The following is a 27455-nucleotide window of genomic DNA, read 5'->3' as shown; positions in this document are numbered from 1 at the left end:
CTGCTGAGAAAGAGTCAGCATGGCTTTTGCAGAGGCAAATCCTGTCTTACAAACTTACTAGAGTTCTTTGAGGGTGTAAACAGGCATGTGGACAGGGGTGAACCGGACATTGTCTACTTGGATTTCCAAAAGGCTTTTGACAAAGTTCCTCACCAGAGACTGTTGAGAAAACTCAGCAATGAAGGAATAAGAGGGGAAGTCCTCCTATGGATTAAAAACTGGTTGGAAACAGGAAACAAAGAGTGGGTGTAAATGGGAAGTTCTCACAATGGAGAGATGTCGGGAGTGGTGTCCCCCAAGGATCCGCTTTTGGGACCAGTGCTCTTTAACCTATTCATAAAATGACCTGGAAGTAGTGGGTAGCGTGGTGGCCAAGTTTGCAGATGATACCAAATTATGTAGGGTGGTGAGAACCACAAAGGATTGCGAAGAGCTCCAAGCGGACCTTGATAAATTAGGTGAGTGGGCTCAGAAATGGCAAATGCAGTTCAATGTAGCAAAATGTAAAGTGATGCACACAGGGGCAAAAAAATCCAAACTTCACATACACGCTACAGGGTGCAGTGCTATCAGCCACAGACCAGGAAAGGGATTTAGGCATCTTAGTTGATAGTTCCATGGGAATGTCAACTCAATGCATGGCAGCTGTGAAAAGGCAAACTCTATGCTGGGGATCATTAGGAAAGGAATTGATAATAAAACTGCAAAGATTGTCATGCCCTTATATAAAAGCAGTGGTGCGACCACACTTGGAGTACTGTGTCCAGTTCTGGTCACGCGATCTCAAAAAGGATATTGAGGAGATAGAAAAAGTGCAGAGAAGGGCAACAAGGATGATTGAGGGACTGGAGCACCTTCCCTATGAGGAGAGGCTGCAGCGTTTGGGACTCTTTAGTTTGGAGAGGAGGCGGCTGAGGGGGGATATGATTGAAGTCTATAAAATTATGCATGGGTAGAAAATGTTGACAGAGAGAAATTTTTCTCTCTTTCTCACAATACTAGAACCAGGGGGGCATTCATTGAAAATGCTGGGGGGAAGAATTAGGACTAATAAAAGGAAACACTTCTTCACACAACGTGTGATTGGTGTTTGGAATATGCTGCCACAGGAGGTGGTGATGGCCACTAACCTGGATAGCTTTAAAAGGGGCTTGGACAGATTTATGGAGGAGAAGTCGATTTATGGCTACCAATCTTGATCCTCTTTGATCTGAGATTGCAAATGGCTTAACAGACCAGGTGATCGGGAGCAACAGCCGCAGAAGGCCATTGCGTTCACATCCTACATGTGAGCTCCCAAAGGCACCTGGTGGGCACTGCGAGTAGCAGAGAGCTGGACTAGATGGACTTTGGTCTGATCCAGCTGGCTTGTTCTTATGTTCTTATGTTCTTATTAACATTTTGAAAGCATTTTGAAAATGTTTTCCAAATATTATTTCGGCTGTGTGGCATGGCCCATTGCTATGTTCAGATTTGTGAGTTGGGGGATGTTCTATAATGTGATGGTGACTTTGAAACGACCTGGTGGAAAAAATCATTGTTTGGTCATGGTGGTGGAGGGTGGCCACCCATGGGGGGGGGCATCAAACTCAGGTTTTGCCCAGGGCTCAAGTTCGCCTAGGTACGCCCCTGATATTAATTAAAAAATTATTTGAAAAAAATGTTGCAAACTTTGAACTTGCCCTCCAATTTGATTGCTGGTAAAAAACAAAACAAAATAAACCAGTGTTCTTGTGATCTCTAGTACAGGAAGACCCTAGAACTTGAAACCTAAAGTCTACTTAGGGGCAAAGCTGTTTAGTAGTTCTTATGAAAACTAAAGTAAATGAAGAAGTGTTAGATTATAGGCATTTTGGTGTTAGTTTTAAAGATTTAACAGTCATTCTTTTGAATGCTTTTTTTGAGATCGTTGGTTAATTATAGCACCGTGCTCTTTGAATACTCAGGGAGGGGAAAGGTTGCACAGAGAGAGAGCAACTGCTTTTCTTTCAAGATATACAGAGACTTCATGTGAAATAACATCTAATAAGGCGTTCTGTTGTGTTTTACGTTTATCAGAAACATCTAATTTTGATGGGCGCTTGAACACTGACTCCCAAACTTATTGTCAGAGCACGTTACTGTGCTTATGCATACACTGAAGAATGAAACTAGCTTGTTGGATGTATTTACTAGCTTGTCCCCTTGGGACAGGATGACCTTGTACAACATGGATCCCATCTCTGTCTGTCACTGGACAGTGGCCTAAAATCCTGACAGTAGGAATGTGAATGCCCCAGGGTTCCCTTATGCAGCAGCCTTTGCTACAATTGATAGGTGAGAATCTGGAGGGCGTTACCCTTGACCAGGCAGTGCCCACCCCTGAGATTGGCTGGGCAAACAGGTGGGAAAAAATGCAATTGTAAAGAAGATGCCTGTTCATTCTGAGTGTTGGTCAAGAAATAACTCTGTATGTGTTTGAATGTGAGAGTGATATGTGCTTCCAGTTTTAATCCAGAAAAAACTAATCTTGTACCTCAAATATTTTGAGTTTCAGAAACAATTATTTAAAATGTCGGACACAAGATTTACTTGCTAGGATGCTGATCAACGCTTCCTTGTTTCTTTCCCCTATTGTTGTTTGTCTCTTAGTTATTCTCTAGATGTTTACAAGTGATAGAATCATAGAGTTTGATGAGACCACAAGAGTTATCAAGTCCAACTCCCTGCCATGCAGGAATACGCAATCAAAGCACTCCTGACAGATCATCTTCCAGTCTCTTTTTAAATTCTCCAAAGAAGGAGATTCCCTCTCTCACCTCATATGCCAGCACTTTCCTATGAGTGAAAATCAAATCTGAAATAGCCAACCCCCTTGGTGCCTTTTCTTCCTTTTGAAAGAGGAAGTTATTCTGCAAACTAATCAAGAAATTACCTGACCCTGTGGTGCTTGAGAGAATAAGTCTCCCAGTGAACTTAAAATCACCCTTAGCCACTAGAACATAGTTTGGACACTATGTTTGGACACACTGGCCAGTTGTCCTAAGATGAGAGTATCTTCCACCCGGACTAGGCAGTCTGAAACAAACTGCAGCCACAGTACTATTGGTCTGTTAATTCTTTATCCTCACCCAAACACTTTCCACAGGATCATTTCGTTCATCATCCAGTATAACTGGCAACCGTACCTTTTCCTAATGTTCAAAGCCAAACCTCCTCCTCTGAGTCTTCTTCTTAACACAACTACTGCCATATTCCAATCATAAGAATCATCTCACCAAGTCTCTGAAATGCCTATTAAGTCATATTTCTCCATCCACATTAGAAAATCAAGCTTCTCCTTCTTATTCCCCATACTTTGGGCATCAATATATAAACGCTTCAAGGTGTTCACTCCCAGGCCTGACATCATCCGTATCTCACTGTTTTGAGCTCTCTATCTGCTTCTCAGATGTCTCCCTATTATCCTCCTCTAACTCCAAAGCCCTCTAGCAGATATCTTCATTCCCATCCAACATTCTTTAGCCTTTTTGTATTCCCCAGATTTTCAATTCCTTTGTTTTGTACAAGGAGAAATGTTCTAGAACCTCTTGTGCTCCTGAATATTCTGAATATAACTTCGGATGGTTGTTCCTATAGAATCCCTACTGCCTTGTTTCACATATACCGTGTTTCCCCGAAAATAAGACCTACCCCGAAAATAAGCCCTGTCCTGATTTTTCAGGATTTTTGGAGGAGGCTTAAAATATAAGCCCTACTCCAAAAATAAGCCCTACTGGTAGTTACAGATCAGGATGGTGTGATCCAGCAGGGTGCTCCCTGCCAATGTGGATGCAGCTTGCATCACATGTGACGGGGAAGCAACGGGGCTGCCGAGAGCCTGAATTAATTGTGAAGGTACCGTATTTCCCCTAAAATAAGTCCTACCCCGAAAATAAGCCCCAATGCATCTTTTGTTGCAAAAATTAATATAAGACCCTGTCTTATTTTTGGGGAAACACAGTACATTGAATGTATGTTATGGAGGAGAATTTTTGATCTGATTACTGCAACCTAACCTGAAAAACTAAATCTAGGTGGTAGCAGGAACTACTACAGTCTGTCTTGTGTCCAAAACCACACAGCAGATTCAGAAAAACATGGGGAATCTGTAACAGGAATAATTAATAGTTATTCTTTGCCTTTCTTCTTTCTCTGTTAATTCAATCAGCCACACTGTTGTACAGCCAAAAGGGGAGCTCTTTCATATCAAACAACTATCATTTCCATCCTTGGTTACAACTAGGAAACCCTACAGGTTTTCTACACACAAGCTGAAAGGTGCATTTTAGTATTTTCTTCTCTGGTCTTTCACTGGCACAGCAAATATGAATGGACCAAGAAAATTGACTGTAAAGAAGATAAGAGTTTTTCCTTTCCCTGAATCAATGAATTTTCCTGTGTCTCCAGCAGCAGCTTTTTTGACAGGCAAAGACCTAGAACTAATGAACCATTTCTCCATGGGACACACATTTTCTGAAAGCAGTTTTGAAGTCTTGGTGTTGACATACAGTTTGTTGCTGAAAGTGACTGCCCTTTGTCTACTTATTATTAAAGGCATCACACCTGTAGGTTGCTTCTTTCAGTCAAAAGTGACTTCTTCTGTACCACTGCACAGGTGATGAACTTGCTGTGGGACAGGTGTTGCAAGGTTTCTAACTGTATAGCCCTGACAGCTCCTGCCATTCTAGTGGCTGTGTCTGCTTGGAGGTTGATCCTCCACAATTCAATTGGCAAACCAAATCCAGTCAGAAATACCGCTTCACAGCAATTGAGCAGGTTATTGGTGTCTTCTAGCTCCCTCTACTATAAGTAGCATATTAATGGCAACAACTAGTGTTGAGACCTTGCCAATCAATACTGACATTGAGAGTTAATTGACACAAAATAAACTTCATCTCTTGGTTTGTGTACAAGAATGATGTCTTTTTGTGCTGTGATCAATAATGGCTTCTTGTAGGGCATGGAAACAAAGCTGCTGCTTTCTGTGTTGTTTGACAGAGGTCTCCCCTGTGATTTTGGAGCTGTCTCTTCCATTCTGTCTCATCAAGACAGATTAACTGGAAGGTTACATATGAATTGCCTGTCAGGATGATTCTGTCAGACATTCCTAAGTGTTTATCGCTGTCATCAGTATTGAATCTAGACCTTCAGCCTTTGTCTGGTCTCTTATTTACAAAGCAAGAAAATATGTCGGTATTGCAAGCATTTACTCTGTTGTACAGAGGACATTTTCCTGTTTTGTACTTTATCAACCTGTTCTAAAATTCTGTGTCCCCTTAAGTCCAGTGGAACTTACATCCTAATAACCTTACTTTATGTTATAAGGTTTGTTCATAATAGAGTCATAGTTTTTCTCAAAGGACTATGAAGCAAGAAGCTCATAGGGAGTAGTAAAGTTGAAGAGTTTTTAACTTGATTTATAATATTGTTATACTGTATAGGGTGTTTTTCTGCCCTTTCCACATAAATAAATGCTTTGGCAACCATTTCTTTTCAGTATGTTTTTCAAAACTGGGGAAAGAGTCAAAGATAGTTAAAATAACCTGAAACCATGAACTTAGATAGAATGTAAGGAGGACATGTTTTTTTTTTGGGGGGGGGGGGGGGGTTGCATTTTTACTATAAGAAGATAAGCATGTGTTGTTGTTTGTGTGCTGCATTTTCTTGCATCCTTGGACATAGATGTGACTTCGCAGATGAACTTGTGTCTTTACTGAGCCATGTTACCAGTTGGATGTGATTCACAGGATTACGTCCTGCATCCCAGAGAGTTCCAGTTGCAAGTTTTTTAAATGCCATACTAGATATTTTGAAATCCAAATATTAACATTTGGGGCAGTCCAGAGCACAAGTTAGAACTTAATCTAATTTCACTGTAGACTCTGATTTGGTCACAGATATTTCCAGCAGTCAACTGGCTTAGCTAACCAGGAGTCAGTTCTTTGTGCACAGTGTGCAACATAAAGGTCCATCTTCAAACCATGTACTTAGCTATTTGTTGTCCACCTTCAGCATCACTGGCAGCTACACCGAGTTCACTTCAAAACTGTCACTTAATAGCAAAGAAGCTGCTAGTAGCAGGGCTGTGAAACCGCGTTGTCCACCCGACTTCCACTAAATATGCATTCTGTGCCTTTTGCATTTTTTCCCTGTTGTGTATCCAGGAGTCACTTTGCTCAAGTTTTTTGCAGTCTGGTGAAAAAGAAATGGATGAGTCTTATTTCAGTGCTGTCACCATGAGAATTATGTGATACAGTTTTATCTCTGTAAAGATTTCTGCATGAAATGGTGACACAGAAAACATCAGTCATTAAATCTACCCGTGTATAAAGAAACATTCAAATTACCTTGCTCTCGTCTTCAAAATCAATAAAATTTCTTATGTTAGCTGTACTTTTTATGTTTTTCAGGTTAACCAATAAAAATATCATTCACAAAACTCCAGAATGGACCCTTATTGCCCTTGTGCTATTGTCTGTGTAAGTATTCCAATGGAATTCACTACTCAATAGAACTGAAATGAATATAATTACTGTGTAGAATATTCAGTACTGTTGAATGGTCAGTTTAAGTCAGACATAATTTGGCCATTAGCTTGGTCAGTTTTATTGCTTCTCTCTTGTTAACAGCTGCGGAGGTGACAGGACTTGAAGAAAAGATGAGAGGAATGGAAAGAGCCGTACAGAAACTGGGCTCCTTCTCCATTAAGCTAAATCCCCAAACACCCTGCTGTTTAGCTGTAGCTGAGGAGAAAATGTGCCTGACCATTATGGTGTCAGGGGCAAGTGACCAGTCAACTTGGTATGGGAGAATGGCTAAGCTACCCTCTCTGGGAATGAATTCTATCTATCAGCCACGGTAGTCCTGTCACTTCTTTTCTGTGGGCTGATTGCTGAGGGCTTGCATTAATTGCTTTGAAGCAATATTTCTAACTGAATTTGATTTGCCAGTTGAATTCTGGGGAATCTTTTTAGAAACCAGAGTCATTTGCAAGCTTCCTTATGGTGTGTCCAAAATTGTCAATAATGAGGTAGCTAAAGAGGGACCTCTGTTCTGTATTCAAAAATTATTTCCATGGGTGTTTTTCAATACTAGAGTTTTTTTTCTTGCTATCCATTTTGCTGGTCATTTAAATACAGTAACCCTCTTGTAGTGTGGTGCTAAAATGCTAATGCACTGTTTATAAAAGCAGTTGTCTCTGTAATTGATTTCAGTGTTTTATTCTATACTACTTTTCTGATAAAACTGTCAAAAAACTTCAATTTGTTTACATATCAGCTCCTCTTTTATTATACAGTCTTACAAGATTTATGTAAGTATTTTGATTGGGCTACACAAGTGTTCTCACCTCCCATTGTAGTCAGTATGTACTTAGAGAAGAAAAGCTTGGATGTATGCCCCTCCTATTCATTCTCTCCTATAAGGAGACTCAAAGGGGCTTACAAACTCCTTTCTCTCTTTTCTCCCCACAACAGACACCTTGTGAGGTAGGTGGAGCTGAGAGAGTTCTGATGAACTGTGACTAGCCCAAGGTCACCCAGCAAGCTTCATGTATAGGAACAGGGAAACAAATCCAGTTCACCAGATAAGAGTCCGCTGCTCAGATGGAGGAGTGGGAAATCAAACCTGGTTCTCCAGATTAAAGTCCACTTGGTCTTAACCACTGCATTGTGCTGGCTGAGAAGTACTGAGAACTCATGTCCACAGAATTACCTATCCCAATTCTATATTTCAAGGATAGTGTTCGTTGAAAAGAAAGAGAAAGGTATTCTACTCACACCCGTTGTTTCCCGTTGTTTCTTCACTTGCATTTATTCTACACACTGCTGCTGAAAACATATTATTCCTAATGGTGGTGGGATGTCATCCATGATGTAGATGTGCAACTCTCCCCTCAGCCATTTTCTCCTCCTCCTCCCTTTTCAAAAGGTTTTTAAAAATCACTGATTTTATCACTGATTCTAATCAGAGGCGTAACTAGGCAAACTGGAGGCTGGGGACAAAACCTGAGTTTGGTGCCCCCCCCCCCCCCCGTATGGGCGGCCACCTTCCCTCACCATGACCAAACAATGATTTTTTGCGCCAGCTCACAAAACACCTCCCACCCCCAGCAAAACATACATGGCTCTTTCCCCACCAACTCTCCTAATTTTGTCCTCACACCAACCCTATGAGAACATAAGAACATAAGAAAGAGCCTTGCTGGATCAGACCAGAATCCATCTAGTCCAGCACTCTGCTACTCGCAGTGGCCCACCACATGCCTTTGAGAGGTCACATGCAGAATGTGAAAGCAATGGCCTGCTGCTGCTTCTACTGAGCACCTGGTCTGCTAAGGCATTTGCAATCTCAAATCAAGGAGGATCAAGATTGGTAGCCATAGATTGACTTCTCCTCCATAAATCTGTCCAAGCCCCTTTTAAAGCTATCCAGGTTAATGGCCATTACCACCTCCTGTGGCAGCATATTCCAAACACCAATCACATGTCGCGTGAAGAAATGTTTCCTTTTATTAGTCCCAATTCTTCCCCACAGCGTTTTCAATGTATGCCCCCTGGTTCTAGTATTGTGAGAAAAAGAGAAAAATTTCTCTGTCAACAATTTCTACCCCATGCATAGACTTCAACCATATCCCCCCTCAAATGTCTCCTCTCCAAACTAGAGTCCCAAACGCTTCAGCCTCTCCTCATAAAGAAGGTGCTCCAATCCCTCAGTCAGCCTTGTTACCCTTCTCTGCTCTTTTTCCTATCTCTTCAATATCCTTTTTGAGATGTGGCGACCAGAACTGAACACAGTACTCCAAGTACGGTCGCACCACTGCTTTATATAAGGGCATGACAATCTTTGCAGTTTTATTCTCAATTCCTTTCCTAATTATCCCCAGCATAGAGTTTGCCTTTTTCACAGCTGCCATGCACTGAGTTGACATTCCCATGGAACTATCAACTAAGACGCCCAAATCCCTTTCCTGGTCTGTGACTGATAGCACTGACCCCTATAGCGTGTATGTGAAGTTTGGATTTTTTGCCCCTGTGTGCATCACTTTACATTTTGCTACATTGAACTTCATTTGCCGTTTCTTAGCCCACTCACCTAATTAATAAAGGTAGGTTGTTAGCCTGAGAAACAGGTCCAAGCCAGTGCAAGAGGGTATTCAGCTTGTAAATACTTAGGCAGGAAAAATTAATTTGTCACATATAGGATGGAGACACCTAGCTTGACAACAGTACATGCAAAAGGGAATGTACTGGAGCACTTTTCTGAATCCTGTCCTTAAAAGTTACATTGCACAAAAGTAATTCTCAGCTACAGTAACTGTTTCCCAAATGAAAGTATATATTGGGAAAAAAATACTTTCATTTATCTGAAAAACGAGCAGCAGTGGCATAGTGGTTAAGAGCAGGTACATTCTAATCTGGAGGAACCGGGTTTGATTCCCAGCTCTGCCGCCTGAGCTGAGGAGGCTTATCTGGGGAATTCGGATTAGCCTGTACACTCCCACATACACCAGCTGGGTGACCTTGGGCTAGTCACCTTCGGAGCTCTCTCGTCCCACCCACCTCACAGGGTGTTTGTTGTGAGGGGGGAAGGGCAAGGAGATTGTAAACCCCTTTGAATCTCCTACAGGAGAAAATGGGGGGATATAAGTCCAAAATCTTCTTCTTCTTCTAAATCTCTCACAAATCACCCCCAGCAAAACATTTACCAAACAAATGTCAGTATCATCTATCACAAAACACCTCCAGTGGAATCCACCCTCAAACAGCATAACTTTCAATGGTGTTTAAACTAGGGAGCCCAGATTCTTCTTTTAAATTTACCTTAAAGGGAGAATCTGGGGTTCCCATTTAAAACAACATTGAAAGTGATGCTTTTGGGGATGGATTCTCCCCCAACCTGAAACAGCATCACTTTCAATGTTTCATCTGGGGACCTCAGATTCTCCCTTTAAATCCGCGCCAATGGAACTTAAAAGGAGAATGTGGGGAAATTTGGGGGGTGCCTGCTGACAGGGGTGCAATTGTTAAGCTAGCAGCACCAAACTTTCAGGGTATCTTTAGGAGACTCTCCTGATGATACCACCCAGGTTTTGTGAAGTTTGGTTGAGGGTGTCCAAAGTTATTGGAACCTCAAAAGTGTAGCCCCCATCTCCTATTAGCTCCCATTGGAAACAAAGGGGGATGGGGCACCCCCTTTGGGAGTCCATAACTTTGAACCCGCTGAACCAAACCTCACCAAATGTGGGTGGTACCATCAGGAGAGTTTCCCGAAAAATCCTTGAAATTTTGGTGCTGCTAGCCTAAAAACTGCGCCCCCTGTATGCCAAAAACAGAAAAAACACTAAAAATACAAAAAACACAAACGAACCTGAATCTTTTGCCCCTCCCCACGTGACCAAATTGGGGCACCCGGGGACATTTGACACCCCTGATTCTAATGCTGTATCTTGTCCAGTACCCATGCAGACAACCTTCAGATATTCATAGGAGCTATTATTCTGTGTGGTCCACAGTCTGTACAGTTACCACTGGTGCTGTTGTCTTCCTGATCACAAAGTTTTGTGAATACTCTGAGCTATCACAAAGCCTTCTGATCAGGAGCAGGAGGCTGGAAACATACTATTGCTGGAGCACTTTTCTGAATCCTGTCCTTAAAAGTTACATTGCACAAAAGTAATTCTCTGGTACAGTAACTGTTTCCCAAATGAAAGTATATATTGGGAAAAATTTACTTTCATTTCTCTGAAAAACGAATTGAAATCACTGGTGACTTGGAAACTGTGTTACGGTTTGCCTTTTAGTAAAGCCGAAACCATTGAGCCATCTTCATGTGGCTTTCAGCTTGAATTACAAGGTTGCAAAAATCTTAGTTCCGAGACCGTTTATTCCTGTGCTGCCGCCGTTGCTTTTTCCGTGCTTGCTGGGTCATTGGAGTCTCTAGGACAGAGAAGTGCTTACCAGCCATTCACAGATTGTGATGTGTTGCAGGCCGGCCTCAGAACATCCCCAGAACTGCACTTACTTTGATATTACTTCAGTCTGACACATTGTTCTGCTTTCAGTGTCCCAAGGAAGGCTGTACTAGAAGGCATTAGAGTAGGCTCCAGCGAGCCCTACATCAGTGTCACCCCAACCAGATACTGCTCAAACGATTCATTAAATCAGAACACAGAAAGTAACTTTACTTGAAGGCCTTGGTATCAATTATTTATTGACTGTAAGAACAAATCTTTTGTCATTTTTTTACGATACGGTTTTCTGGTTGAGTTCCTAATGTGTGAAACGGATCTTATGAATTTTTCAAACAGTGTCTACATTTAATAAAAGGGTGCCTGTTTTGTTCACAAGCAAATATGTGTGTCTCTGCAATGAGCTGTAAATATTTCCAAATATGAACGCTTGAAGCCCCCCTCCTCAGTAATTCAGCTTCCTAGGAAGAGTAAGTTATTCTTAAGCAGAGTTTCATCCTTCTAAGTCCATTGAATTCAGTGGATTTAGAAAGGGATAACTCTGTTCAGGACTGCACTTACTTAATTTGATAATAAAATAGAATCATTCCTACCTATGGGTCTGTCACAGAATGGTATGATAAAGTGATGGCAAACCTGTTTGGCCCTAAAAACCAAGGTTTAGAGACAGCTTTATACATTCAAAATGTCTGGATACACGCTGGTCTTGGAGCCAGTTTAACATGCATGTTGGTGGTGCTGATGACACAGGCAGGAAAAGTTACTAATCACATAATGAGTTGAAAATCAGTGTGATTTCATGACCAGCAATCCGATGACTACTTAGCAGTGTTCTTCCCTCTAGTGCAAGTGTGGACAGGAAGCAGGCTTTGTTAGATGCACTTTGGAAAATGCTGGGAGTCAACAGAGGAGGATATGATCTGCCTTTTGCTTGGCAGGCACCAAGAGGGAAGAATGGAAGAGGCCTGCAAAATTGAAAAAAATCATAATGGGGATCTTTGTGTTGGTAAAAGTTGAGATAAATTAAATTCAGAAGTGAGACATTCACCTAGATCAGTGGTGGCTGATGGGAATTGTAGTCCATAACATCTGGAGTGGCAAAGGTTCGCCACCACGGACCTAGATCCAGTAGTACTCTTCTATAAATGTTAAAACTGTACCATATGTAGAAAAGAAAGGCATTATTAAAAGCTGTCTCTTCATGGCATAGAGATTTATATACATAAGATAAGAAGGCGATTGGTTGTAGATGGTGCCCACAGAAATAGATTGGCTGATTTTCTTGCCAGAGTATTATTCATGTGAAAACTGCACACTGCAATAAAGAAATTGGCCCACATCTAAGACCCAGAACTTGGATTATCTGGCTCACCTGCCACAAGTAGGTGCTAGTTCTATGAACATTGATTGCATTTTTGGCTGGTCAAATGAATGGACACAGCTCCTGCCACATTTATGCCTACCAACAAGATCCTTAAAACAGCCCATTGCTCTCTGAAAGAATCTGTGCACTGGGGCATGTGTATGTGTGCGTGTGTGTTCATCTGGATTTTGCAATTTGTTAGCTGAATTATACCCATAACACTAAATATCAAAACCATGCAATGATTAGATGCCTTGTCAGCCTTTGTTGCTGATACCTCTGCTAAGGGTTAGCTAGCAGTTCTTCCTAGCAGGCATTTAGACCTTCCAGGTTGCTCTCGCAGAATTAAAGTATTCATAATTGCAATAAAAATACTGTTGGCAGATATGACTCTTTTCCCAAAGATATTTGCTAGTTGTCAAATGAAGCAACTAAACAGATACCAGAGTAGTATTTGAAAGATGGGTCAGGAATGGTGAAGAGTTGTGCTACACCAGCCTGGGCGTTTGGCTGTTATTAGTGTATACCCTTGATACAGTCTAATGGAAAGCTTTCAAGATAATTTCCAGAAATGTCTGCTTTCATTTTATTTATCTGATCGGGCTAGTTCCAGTGAACTGTGGTCAGTTTCATCTGCAAAGCCAGTGCAACAGTTTTTCCTCCCTCCCCCATTTATTAAAAGCCTTAGAGATTTTCCAAATGATCTGGGACTAGTACAGTAAGTGTTTGGGCTTTATAGTTAAGCAATCACAAAACTCTCCTGATTGCTAAAGGAAAGCCATTGTTAGACGTGCACTTTAGGAAGATGTGTCATGTGCACATAGGCTCTGGAGGTTTCCTTTGTAAGGAATAGAAATACTGAGACTAAAGTATCTACATGCAAGTGCTTTGTTGTATATACAAGCTGATAGTATACTAAATGATAAAGGCCACCTATTGCCTGTAGAGGCCTCAAAACACCTACAGTGCTTCTTCACGTACACTGGTAAAGTGTATGTATCTGATCAATAAATTAATTAAGTAAGCAAATTGCATGTGGTTTAATTAAGAATTTTAAAAAGAGTTATGCCATACTGGGGATTAGAAGGTGGCTCTATGACCTTCCTTCCTTTACATTTTGGTCATATCTCACGGTGAAGCAATATTTACAAATATGCAGCACATTTGCCCAAAAGCTGTGCTGCTTTCGTTGAAATATTTACATGCTCAAGGAGCAGCTTTGGTTAAAAAGCGATCTACAAATTTACCAAAATAAATAGTTGTTCTGAGGTGTTTTGATCTTTGTCTCCATGGTTTGCTCTTCTTTTCACTAAAGGGATATTGAGGTCAGATAGATCCCAGTTAAAGTGAACAGGAGACAAATGAAATGTATATCAAAGGCACTGGTGTAAATGACCCCAATTAAATTAAACAGTGGCTCCTTTATTTTGATGCAGCATTTAAGATAAGGAAGTGTTGACTATGAGGGATGGAAAGTTATCAAAGGCTCATGTGACCCCCCTGATAACATTCCAATATATTAGTGCATTTGTACCATTAATATTTTACTTCAAATTAAAATCCTTGCCAAACAGAATTAATTGTTTTTGTATTGAAAGAAATGCAATGACTAAGTTGTAGCCTGTTGCATTAGGAAAGTACTTTTCAAAATTGTAGTTGTATTAAATTGGGGTTCTAAAGTTAAATTCACCAAGTATTAGGGAATAGATCCTGCTTAACTCAGTTTGACATGCTTCTTTTCTGTGTTAATGTGGCCAGGATTAGGACTGGACATTTCTTCACACAGTGGAACTACTGCACTAAAAAGAGAAAGCAAAGCTTCAGTCACAGGGGCATAGCCTTATAGAACTTGGCAACGAACAGAGTATACATTGCTTTGTTATGCCAACCAGCATGGTGTAGTGGTTAAGAGCAGTGCACTCTTATCAGGAGAACCAGATGTGTTTTCGCACTCCTACATTCCTGCTGGGTGACCTTGGGCTAGTCACAGTTCTTCAGAACTCTCTCAGCCCCACTTATCTCACAAGGTGTCTGTTGTGGGGAGAGGAAGGGGAAAAAGTTTGTAAGCTGCCTTGAATCTGCTTACAGGAGAGAAAGGTGAAGTATAAATCCAAGCTCTTTTACTTCTTTTACATTCTTGTGTTTTCAAGAGCTTTGGTTCACTATGTGAATGCAATTATAGTTTCATATTTTATGTGTATCCCCCTCCCATGTTATGATAGCAACTGTGCACGCTGTGTGGCAAAACAAACCAAGAAACTATGCTAAGTTGAATTCCAAAAGTCCACCCTCTGTCCTATGTAAAGAGATATATACATTGTATTCAGAGTAGTTGTGAAGAAAAAAGTATATACTGGTGTTACTGGGTTTCTGTTGGGCTGTTACCAACAGGATTTAGACATAAAAGATTAACAAGGAGATTAGTTTGGGTTCACCCATTGAACAAACCTAACTGAAACATATTCCAGGGTAAAATATATCGCATACTTATGGTGAAAATGGCTCTTCAAAGTGTATCCACTTCCTATTAATAACTAACTATAATATCTGGAATACAAACATTTGCAATCTTGAAGCACTGTCCATCTGTTGAAAGGAAAACATGTTGGTAACCAGAGCCTTTGTGGTTCAAAGTGTCAGTTCATTATATAAATTTCTAAAGAAGGGCTCATCTTTACTGATGAAGCATCTACTCTGTAGAGGGCCTGGTTTTGCTCCTTTTATGATTGGCACAACCACTCGGTTTACTATTAGTCCAATTGCATTTGGGGTGTAGAACAGAGAGCCTTTATTGGCATATTTAAAAACACAATAGCTACAAAGCAAACCAATACAGCAAAACACATCCAATGCAAACCCGCATGACACATCGATCCATGTTCTCACCTTCAACAAAAAGAAGGCCCCCAGTTCTCATTCCACTGGGCCCGAACCACCCAACAACAAGCAAATTCTGTCTGCATCATACTGGCCATATTTGTTATAATTACTATTAGCAAGAGACAGAAATTGAAACACATATTAAATCTAAAATGAATAAACACATATTAAATCTAAAATGAAACACATATTAAATCTAAAATGATAAACATTTCAGAGCTGCTACAGAGACATGCTAAATTCCCAGGTTAATATATTATAGTATAGCAATAAAATATTAAAGTAAGGTGGCACAACCACTCGGTTTACTATTAGTCCAATTGCATTTGGGGTGTATTTACTGCCTCAAACAAAATTCCATTGCATTTTGAGGTAGCAAAATGGCACAAAAAATCTGTTAGTAGTGCAAAAATCAGTATCAGTCAGTCTATTACAGCCCACAAGCCATAGAGAAGCAATGGAAATCGGCATGTTTCACAGCATCCAGGGCCTGTTTTAAATGCCTATAATTATTAGTGGCTTTAAACAATATTTTAATTTATAATGGCATTTTTAAATATTGCTGTGATTTTAATTATCTGTCACCTTGAGGAGGATTCTGATCAGGCAGTACATAAATATCCTAAATAAAATAAACACTAACTGTTTTTTGTATGGGTGGATTGTAATTTTACCCCAAATATTTTCTCACCAGAGAGGGATATCTGTCCTCCAGCAAACCCTATTATTTGTACCAATTTGCAGACAGTAAGACACTTCAGTGCTTCCCTGGTTCAGTTTTCCTTTGCGAGAAGTAACAAGAAATTTTTAATACCAATATTTTACACTGGGACAGGCCCCACCCCTCCAGGTGCTTGTCCAAAAGCCACTGGCAAGTATGAATGCGCCCTTAGAGATGGCTTGTTTTCAATTAAAAGAATCAGAGGTTCTGGAGACATTGAATTCTTCATCCATAATCAAATCCTGCATTTAGATGCTTGCTTAATCCTTGCAGCTCCAGTTAAGTACAGATTGCAGTTAGCATACCCATATATACTCGAGTATAAGCCGACCCAAATATAAGCTGAGGCGCCTAATTTTACCACAAAAAACTGGGGAAACTTATTGACTCGAGTATAAGCCATCGAACTTGACTCAGTAGCAGCTAAAAACAGAAGATTTGGGAGCAAGATGAGATAGAGTTACTTAACAGAGTTTGCATTAGGGATGAGCAGCTTTCCAGCACTCTAAGAACACAAATGAACTGTTTTCCTCCAAATGTAGAATAATTCTGGGATTCATAGCCATGCCAGCCTAAACTTTGCTCCAAAGAAAGTCTTTGTCTTCAACAACATCAGTATTTGGCAGTAAACTACTGTATGAAGAATTGTATTCATCTAGAATGCAACGCATCAATAACCCTTAGGAGAGAAATGCCTCGGTTTCTTTTAACACACACACACACACACACACACACACACACACACACACACACACACACACACACACACACACACACCCTAGTTGTAATGCTATGCAGGTGAGTTAGAAAAAAAGCAGCAACATGCTTACTGGATCCCCACAGCAGCTCCAGCTCTGGCCACCATCTTGGAATTACGATATATACTCGAGTACAAGCCGAGGGGGGCTTTTTCAGCTGAAAAATGTGCTGAAAAATCGGCTTATACTCAAGTACATACGGTAATTCAAGCCTCACAAAAGAGGATAGAATCATTGTTCAAAATAGTATGATTTTTTTCCTAATTAAAGTACAGTATTTGAAATCTATTTGGTGGCTCTCAGAGCCTTATAAAAAGTAAACCATTTAGCAGTGAACCAAATAGGGTGTTATCATTTTTGCAAAGTGTGTTAAGCTTGGGCATTCTTTTATGCTTGTGCTGAACAGCTACAAGTTTGGGGCTGTTTTGTTCCTTTATTGTTTCTTTATTCAGCTGCTTTATTCCAGGTGTTTGGTTTGAGTGTTGGACTGAAATTAAGATAATCAAATTATATCGTGTTAGAAAGTTTTAAAGCTAAGCTATGATCAATTTTATGATTGTAGTTTCCGTAGTAGCTGAGTGCAGGTGAGTAAATTAATAAAGTCATATGTTGACTTAAGCAGATAAATCTGGCATTTTCCCATTTTCTTGCTCTTATTACATCTGAATTCATCTTCCCTTCTGTTTTCCATAGACATTTTGTAAAGTGCTTAGTTCATTTTGAGACAGTGTTAAATACTGAAATGCAGTTTTATTTTTTAAAAATTCTAGATTTCAGTGCCCATATGAAATTCTACTTTTTTCCCTATGACAGGCAGAGAGAAAAATTTTATTGGCATATAAAACACACCAAATAATTATAATCAAACTCTAAACAGAATTATGGGTAAGCCATAATTACAAATTAGAGACAGAATAAATAAACCATGATTTATCTCCAGTCTTATCTTGGCGAAGTTTTATAGCATCTTAAAAAAAACTTGCTACTTTCTAATTTCAAGATTGGAATTATATAAGAGAAGGAACAAATTTTCACAATCCGCAAGTCCTTTCCTATTTACTAAACTAGGGCTTAGATACTTTGTTCGAATTTCCAGATAAAGTGGACAATAAGAATGCTGCATAGATTCAATGCAGCCCGCCTTACAAGGGCAATAGCTATCTGAATTTGCTACCTTTTAATATCTTCCATAGACAATTTCAGGTGACATAACATTGAATCTGACCAAAGAAAAAGCTGTATGTTGTCCCAGATTTTGGAGATGGTAAAGATATGCAGCAGTTTGGCTTGCATTTAGTAGAAACTCCAATCTCAAAGGGAAACAAGAAGAAGAGTTGGATTTATATCTCCCCTTTCTCTCCTGTAAGGAAACTCAAAGGGGCTGACAATGTCCTTTTCCCCCCCCCCCCCCCCCGCAACCACCCTGTGAGGTAGGTGGGGCTGAGAGCTCCGAAGAGCTGCGACTCACCCAAGGTCACCCAGCTGGCATGTGTTGGAGTGCACAGGCTAATCTGAATTCCTCAGATAAGCCTTCACAGGTCAAGTGGCAGAGCGGGGAATCAAACCTGGTTCCTCCAGATTAGAGTACACCTGCTCTTAACCACTATGCCACTGCTGCTCTTTATTGATTCACTATATAGATTTTGTGCTTCAATCTCCAAAAGTCTGCATTTTATTCTTCAGAAGGCCTCAGATGCCAAAAGAATAAAAAGCAAGTCTATGGATAGGCCAAGGAATCTCATTTTTGCAGCAGGAAACACTGGATTCTGACAGTGAGGCTTGGAGTGGTGGGGGAAGGAGGAAATGGGGAGCTTTGAGGTGGCAGGAAGGCTAGAAATTAAGTATTGGAATGTGGGGAAGGTGGAAAGGTATGGCTTGGGGGGGGAGTGAGGAGAGATTGAGCATGCTTGGGGGGGGGGGGAACCAGGAGGGATTGTCTGGGCCCATGGAGCAACAGGCACTCAAGCTGCTGCTCCAAGGGCTGTGGTGCCCTGTTGGGGTGGGGAGGAGACAGGAGGGCTTTTGAGATCCCTGGAAGCAGCAGACACCCAGGCGCCACTGCTCCAAGGACCGGAGGCGGGCTGGAGCCTGGAAGCACCCTGTTGGGGGTGGGGGAAGGGCTTCTGTGAGCCCTGGGAGCAGCTGGTGCCCAGGCATCAGTTCTCTGTGAGGAGGGGGCAGGCTGTTGGGATGGGGAGGCAGGAGGCCTTCTGTTGGCTCATAGAGCAGCAGGTGACAAGGCCTATTGAAGTGGGAGGGAACAAGAGGGATTCTTCAGGGCAGGGGAGTAGCGGGCGCCAAGGTGCCACTGCTCCACTGGCTGGGGGCTGGCTGTTGGGGGGGGGGTAGACGGGAGGGCTTCTGTGGGCCTGCTGAGCAGAAGGTTCTAAGGTGCTGCTTTTCCATAGCTGGGATGTGCTGGGGCATGCTGCTGGGTTGGGGGAAGATGGGTTGGGGAGGGGATTGAACGTCGCCCACCATGAGTCCTCACCAATTAGTGGAGGGTTCGTTGTTGCGACATTCCATCCCTTAGCCTTTTACTGGTTGGTATTTTGGCAAGTGTTACAGGGGACCACTCCGGTAGATCATCTATAGGGCTTCTGGGTCATCCGTTTCATCATCATAAAATAAATTTGAAAAATGTTGAAGTCGTGTTTGAGGAGAAATAATTGACATAGGCCCTTCCGCACATGCAGAATAATTCACTTTCAATCCACTTTTAGTGCACTTTGAAGCTGGATTTTACTGTGTGGAATAGCAAAATGCACTTTCAAACAATTGTGAAAGTGGATTGAATGTGCATTATACTGCACGTGCGGAAGAGGCCATAGAGGGGGCATTAGTATGAAAGGTTCCAGTTATAGCCCCAAATTGCTTTCAGTTATTTGAAGAAGTAGCATGGAGGAGTTGGGCTCATTTCTTAATTTATGAACTAATTTCTTTTTCCTTTAATGAGTTGTTGTAACTGGTTTTTAAGAACAAAAATATTCCCTAAAAGAGCTGCAGCCTTAGATTCTTATTTACATTTTATATCCTATCTTATGACTCGGTTGGAGAATACCTGGTAGTTTATTGGGTATTATTGGGCAAATCCATATCTCTAGCCTAACGTACAAGATCCTTATGAGAGTAAGATCTGGGGTGATGGATCTATGTATTCCTCCTTGAGGGAATGATTAAAATAAATTCTGTCAGCTCATAATACTGAATTAAGTGATAAATGTATGCTAAATTTCACAAAGTGAAATAAATACGTTGGAAGAAGAGAAAATGTTTAATACATTTGATGAATATTAAAATTATAGCTGTTTCATTTTTCAAAAAATGTTAAATCTTTCCTTGTGTGCCTGTAACCTTTCAATTGAAAGCCAAATTTCAGGTGAACCAGTGTTGTTTTCTCCTAATTAATTTGGTGTCCATTTTCTTTTGCAGTATTGCATTTTACTATAAAGCTTCCCCGCCCCCGCCCCACCCCCTGGTTTTATCCTCACAACAACGATGTAAGATGGGTTGGACTAAGATAGTGACTGGCCACACGGTACACTTCATGGCTGAGCAAGAATTTGAGGCACCCTAATCCACATCCAGTGTAGTAATTATTACAATAGACCTGTTCTGTTATGGTCTGTAGAAAACATTTTATTCCTGTAACTACTCACCATAAACTTTTTAAAAGTTGTGATAAAGAGAACCATATTGTTGACGAGCCCTGTGTAACTTTTTAAGTTAGCAGTTCTTTGGTTTGGTGGGGCTGGTTACTTTGTTGGGATTTATGTGTATGTGTTGACCTCATTTTAAATCTGACTACATTGATTCTCAATTTATTAGTGCTACTAACTAGGAAGTTCTTCTATATAAGCTTTTCCCTATGGTTGTAATCTGATGAAAGGGTTTTATTACCATACGCTATTGATACAACATCTTTGAAGTAATATCATGGCATTTGCTATCGTTAATAGCTAGCAGATGATTGACAATAAAGGATCACTGGAGAAATGGACAGGTGTAGTCAATGTTACTGCCGTCCTTTTAGATAAGCTGAGCTGAAAATAAAGCTGAAAAAAAACCAGCTATCTGGATACAACTTCAAATTTGCAGTTAATTACAGGTGACTCTCCTTGGAAGAACCCCTAAGTTTGAGGAAGCTTGGTTTATAAAGTCCAATTTTATAAGGTCCAAAGGGGGGTGCCCCCATATTCCACTGGAATTTCAATTGTTTCCAATGGAAGATGGGGGAACTACCTTTGGAAATGCATAAAAGTGGAGCCCTGAACAAAACTGAACAAAACTTCTAAAGAAAGTCACCTGCAGCTATGCTGCAAATTTAGTGTTTCTACCTCGAGAAACAGCCCCCAAAGCCTCAAAAAATTACCCAATGGATTTTTGATGTAGACAAAAAAATTCAGTTTTTTTCTAAAGCTGGAAGGGTACATAGTAATTTGGCTTTACCCAAAAAATTTGGGTCGAACAAACATGAATCTGGGGGGTGGATGGTGCAGGTCCTAATCAGTGCCCACTCTGCACTGGCCAATAAAGCTGGGTTGGGGTGGTATAAACACCGTTTTGGGTGTTTGTACAGAATAAACACTGTTTTGGAACTTCACACAGTTCCCGTCTTGCAAACGACTCTGAGCGCCAGCGGCCTCAGAGCAGGTTATACGTTTTGTTTTACAGCAGAGCACAGCCGCAGCCAAGTGATCAGCCGCTGTAAACAGACAAATCACTCACAGAGCGATTCTCACACAACCCTTTCCCTGGCTCCCATTCACAGAGCCACCGGGGGGGGGGGGCATGCCATGGCCCAAGGGGTCGGTCCTACCTCCTGCAAAGCACAGCTTCGCAGGCAAGCAGGGACGAGGCGGGAGGCGGCGGGGAAAGAAACCATGGATGTACCTCCATTAGAAGGTGTGTCCATGGTCCCTAGCAGCCACAAGGCTGCTCGCACGAGAGTGTTTGAACAGTCTCAGGGCTCAACCGGAGCCGAATACCCTGGTGTGAGCCCGCCTCCCCTGCCTGGGTGGAATGGGCCAGTGTGTCTCAGTTAGTTGCTATGAATGCTTTTGTACTGGATTCACTATCTGCTCCACTTAAAAAAAAAAGCTTGTAACTAAAATGCCTTTTAAGTTTAGAAGTACACCACCATCACTTTTTGTTGCACTCGGGTGAGTGGAACTACATAAATCACCATGTTCTGCAGTTCCAGTTTGACATGTATGGAACATAGAACATGATAGCTTACATGAGATGGGCAAGTTAAAAAGAGGGATGATATGTGGGGATGGAGGAAAGTGGTGCATTTGCTGCTAAAATACAAAACATAATGCATGAAGTTGTGGTGCAATATAAGCTTTGAAGAGGAAATTTGCTTTGAGGAAGGAGTTGACTTGGTGGGTGGAGAGAGGGAATTCAGTACTGGTTCACAGTTGTCTTCAAGCCTTCTGTCCATTGTATCAGGAGCAGCTTCCCTTTCTTTACTTGCCAAGTCAACTTCTTCCTCCTAACCCATTCCCTCTTTATAGCTTTTACTGCACCATCACAGTTTCTTATTGAGGGAAATTAGGTACTGATATGTAGTTTAATTTTTTGAAACTGTTCAATTGTTATATTGGAGCAACTCAGCAACAGCAATAGTAGTTAATAAATACCTTGCTTGTTCTGGTCTTCTAGGCAGCCCTCTTCAGTAGTGGCAGGCTAAGTGAATCTGGAGCAGCAGTTCTCAACCTGTGAGTCGCAACTCCTTTGGGGGTCGAATGACCCTTTCACAGGGGTCGCCTAAGACTCTCTGCATAAGTGTTCTCCATCTGTAAAATGGATAAATGTTAGGGTTGGGGGTCACCACAACATGAGGAACTGTATTAAAGGGTCGCGGCATTAGGAAGGTTGAGAACCACTGATCTGGAGTAAGGTTAGAAAGATAAGATGAAGTTAGTAATGAGTGTGGGAAATGATCATGTTGATCATTCCTATCCATGGATCCAAACAACACTTTTTCACACATGATCAGTGAACATGTGGGGAACGGGGTTTGAGGTTTTCATACTCCATTTCTTTGGAGTATTTATTTTAAATCCTGAAAGGGGGCTTCTTATGTGATTAGCCTGAAGAAAAACAGGCCTGTGATATATTTCTGGACTGACAATACAATTCAAAACAAAATTACATACTGCCATACTGTACATGTACCTTGTTAAGTACCTTGTTACTTGACACCATACCATTTTATATTGGGATATTAATGAAAAACCAATGAATCCCAACAAACCTATTCTTCTACTCTGCCAGCTATCCTAGTCAAGACCACAATTTTGGTCAGGGATTAATGGGACATTCTAAGCAAGGTTAATTTATGTTCTTGATATAGTAAATGATTAACTGCAAAAAGTAAATATTGTAAGATCATTTTTTCTTTGTCTTAACAATGGCAGTGTTAATTAATGCTAATCAAAAAGTTTCTATGTTTACTATTTTGAATGAAGAGATTTCTGCTTTTTGGTGTACATACTTAGGACAAAAAACCATTTAATAGTTTATATAATGATTTGCTTTCAAAACTGCTGAGTTGATCTGAAGAATTATTACACTTGAAGAAAAAAATCAGATCAGATCTCAGACATGATAGGGAGAATGTGGGGAATGATTTCTTCTCCCTTCCCAATTTCTAAGAAACACGATAACCTGTAGACATTGAATGAGAGAAAATCTAGGCTTTCAAATTGGCAGACTGAATGGATTGCTTTGTTGATTTATACAGAGATTTAGTAAGAACATTAAATGAGAGAGTACTGCATTTATTTCTTTCAGCGATGAGCAGTGCCTACAATCTGCGTAAACCTCAGAAATGAAAAGTGGGCTCAGAGGAATTTTTATCCTCCTCGTCTTTTTGTTTTCAAGGATTTCGATGTGGGGGAACCATTTATATGATTGTTAGGCTGCATGGGGTGAGGCTGCCAGCAGTGGGAGCAGTCAGCTAAGTTAATGTCTGAAGTTCATTCGTGCAGAGAGCATGTTAGATTCAACTCCTTGGTCCTGGTCCTAGATTTTATTACTTTTATTCTTGGGATCCTCGATTGAACTGTATTGACCATTAAATTGACAAAATATGACTAATTTCCAAAATATAAATGATTCCCATCAAAAGAGAACTTGTCCGAACAATGCTGATTTGTTTCAATCCATCAGAATTCAAGAAGGAAGTGAAATTTAAATAAAACATAGGGCTGCACGCTCTCTGTAAAATTTAAAGGAGCTCTGGGTAGTGCTTAATACTGGACTGGAAGTAGCATTTGGTCTCTAAGAAGATCCAGTATCTATTAAAATTCAGGACCAATATTGTGAAATTGTGAACATAGGCCAGTCTGTTCTTAAGATTCATCAAGCTAAATTCTAAAATTCTTTAATAAAATCTGTACTTGGAGATAGAGAATATGGGCCAAAGTATGGTTTTTGTTTTTTTGCAATTCACAGGCAAGTATTGATTGTATTTACTTTGCTTAAAAATTTAATTAGCTTTATTAAGATAAAATTTGGTTGTTTAGGAATATTCAGTTGTACTTTAGCTTGGTACTGAGTCTGTTCAAACATACTTGGTAAGTTAGATGCCTACCAATTCAAGACCATCCATCAAATATTAATGTCTTCTAATGGAAAATCTTCACTCTAGAGGCACCCCTTTTTGCTTTTAACTAGAATTTTCCATGTGTTTTGTTTAGCTAAAACTTAGGCTGAAGCAGACTCTTAAAACTAACTCCTAATGTCAAAAATATGGATTCTAAAGCAGGATTAGTAATAGTAGCACATTGCAACGTTTTATAGATGGCATGTGGTTGTAAGGTTCTCTTCGATAATACAGTTTGGATTATCTTGTACCTTTCATCAATCAACACCCAACTAAAATGTATTTTTAGTTCAGAACACTGTATGTTTCAACTTCGAATTGAAAAAAAGCATAGACTTTAAAATATATTTCAGATATGCACTTTGCAACAGAATTTCTCTTGTAGATGTAGACAGCATGTAAAACTATTTAAAAGAGTTTTCTGATTAAAAGAAGCCATTTAGTTTTTTCCACTTTCTAATCAATAATTCTAGAGCAATTGATAAATATACTGCCTAAAGATTTCTGTGCACTTAATTTGTAATCAGTTTTCAAGTACCGTATATCCTTTCTTCCTTTGCTGGTGAATTCAGTCTGCCAAAGTACTCCTTGGAGCACATGTGATTGTGTCAGCTACATCAGTTCATATATTTTACAAGAATCCACATGTTTAGATGGTTGGCAAAGCAAACTAATTTGTAAACAACCTTTGTCCCTCCTCCTTTGACTTACATGTGTATGCTTTATAGATAAGATTCCATCTTTGCCTGTGTTGTTTCTGATTCATATTATGCTTTATTACTCCTTTTATCATACCCGTGTCAAACATTCAGAGATAGTAGGTCTAAAATCTAGTTACTGTATTGATGGGCAAAAGTCTGTCCTAACTCTTCCACACTTGCAATCTTAAACATTAAACAGGACACCATATCTTTTACGTTACCATCTTCTAACAAGAACAAGTTCTAGCGCTGTGGGTCACTTGGTTTAGTGTTGCTTTTGGGGACTCTTCTAACAATTGTTTCCATGCCAGATTTCAGACAGAAATGCTATTTTTAAGCAAACACATCTCCAAAAACTTTTCCAAGATAGTATGTGCCTGGTGTTATAGAAATGGTCATGAAAACATGGCTTAGTTTGTTGTGTTTTGTGTTTATGCCTAAAAGTCTATGCTGAACTCTTTAGGCATTTTTATCTTAGATTAACACTTGCCAGCCTCTCTCTGGGAAAACTCTGCAGTTTCATCTGCCCAGTTGTGCAGTGCCAAACTCACAAGGGCTTTCCCAAACTCACAAGGACTTGCAAGGTCATCTCATTTCCCTTGTATCACGGTGACCACAATATCTCTTCTTTTCCTTTTCCTGGCAACCCCCATATCTTTTCTTTTCTGTTCTTTTCTGTTCTTCCTTTTCTCTTTCCTGTGCATCAACCGTTTATCTTTTCCTCCTCTTCAGTTATTTATTTACTTCATTTATACCCCACTTTTCTGCCCAGTGGGGACCCCAAGCTGCTTACATAATTCTTGTCCATTTTATCTTCATAATAACCCTGTGAGATAGGTTAGGATGAGTGACTGGTCCAGGGTCACCCAGCAGGCTCCCGTGGCAAGATGGGAATTCACGCCTTGGTCTCTCATATCCTGGTCTGAAACTCTGTACATCGCTATGGCTTTTGGGGTGGTTGCAGTAGCAAGCAGCCAAGCCTGAATAAATCATTCAAGTCATGTGGTAGCAAGTAGTTAGATAGTTGCTGCCAGGCCTAGCCCCAGTGAGTCTTCTTTCAAAAGTCAAACTAGCCCTGGAAAAAGCCCTGTTCCTACTTGTTCCTTTTACTGACAGAAACAAAGACTGGAAGGCTGGCAATAATGTGGTGGTTACCTATCTGCTCAGGGTATTTGTTTCTTAAAGCTACATGTGTGGCTTCTATTATTTTGTGGGGTTTTGATCACCCCCTTGAAATAGTAATATATTTCAACTTTTTCTACAAAGCTGGGTTTTTTTGCAGGTTTGTAGAAATATTGGTCTTGTGTTCATAACTCCAGTCTCTAGATTTAAGTATCCACATATAAAGCCAAGTTGAAAATTAGATAAACAACTCGGTGATATATTAAACTATGACAGAAATAAATGTTAAAAAACACTGTGGGTTAGATTGTGCTGCACAGAGGACTTGATAGAATGTGGAATTGTGTACCAAAACGTAGATTTATTTTCAGTTAAAATAATTTAAATATCCTGATAGCAAAACAGTTGAGTGTGCATTACCATACCATCAGATTTTGCTGACAAAGAATATATTTGTTGAAAAGTTTGTGATTTGTTCCCTTCAGTTTTGGGGAGGGGAGGAGACAGGAATCTTTCTAAATGTCTTTTATGTTAACCAGATGTCATGTAATAGCTTATTAAAGCACTTTGGTGCTGTTGCTTGTGTTAGCATGAATTTTCACTCAGACTTTTCTTGTGCAGCATATGTGGAATAGCCAATTTAATAAGGGTTTATCGTTCTGATGTACTTTGATACTGTCAGGCTTTTTTATGAAGTTCTACTTGCCATATGTTGGATAGATTGATGTAAAGACTGCACTGCTTTCCTATCTGTAATCTGAGGTGCGTCACATTCTATTCTATAATGCAAACTTAGAATATGACATATCTGTATAGGTGGCTGTCTTCAGTCAAACCTTGAAATACTGCTGGAAAACTTATGAATAGTCAGAGGATGATTACAAGAGAGGATAGAAGTTAATTGTTCTTTAGAACTGAGGATCGCAGTCTGCCAACTGGATGGCAGGGCTGTCAGACTATGGCAGGGCTGTCAGACTTTGACCCTGTGGGGGAAACTCTCCTCATTCCCCAGCCTGCTGAGGGATCCCTGCCTGTTGCAGAGGCTTCTGGGAATAATTCTAAAGTACACACTTAAGTTCTTGCTTCCTCGTTGCTCAGTACGAACAGAAAGCATGCTCTGAGGATACTACATTGCTAAAGATATTATACTATTGTTTTACTGAATTTTGGAATTTTGTTTACTACTTTATTGTCCACTGCCTCAGGCACGTCTCTGGAGAGATAATATTTGAAGTTTTAAACAAATAAAAACAAAAACACCCAATAGCTCTCCCCCACCCCCAATCTCATTTTAGGTGCAAGTTA

The 27455-nt window shown here is 40.4% G+C and overlaps 1 protein-coding gene across 3 annotated transcripts in view; it reads left to right on the top strand.

Annotated features, from left to right (window-relative positions):
- Positions 1 to 27455, top strand: part of RPAP2 (RNA polymerase II associated protein 2) — a 56438-nt gene that overhangs the window by 21623 nt on the left and 7360 nt on the right. For all 3 annotated transcript variants that reach the window (XM_048496429.1, XM_048496428.1, XM_048496430.1), the window contains one exon: positions 6432 to 6500. In XM_048496429.1, coding sequence (XP_048352386.1) covers positions 6432 to 6500 — 69 coding nt within the window. The remainder of the gene's footprint in view (positions 1 to 6431; positions 6501 to 27455) is intronic.

Source organism: Sphaerodactylus townsendi, linkage group LG05 (assembly GCF_021028975.2).
Source record: "Sphaerodactylus townsendi isolate TG3544 linkage group LG05, MPM_Stown_v2.3, whole genome shotgun sequence".
Taxonomy (NCBI): domain Eukaryota; kingdom Metazoa; phylum Chordata; class Lepidosauria; order Squamata; family Sphaerodactylidae; genus Sphaerodactylus; species Sphaerodactylus townsendi.
Note: the sequence above shows the minus strand (reverse complement) of the source record. Positions and strands in the feature narration are given on the sequence as shown.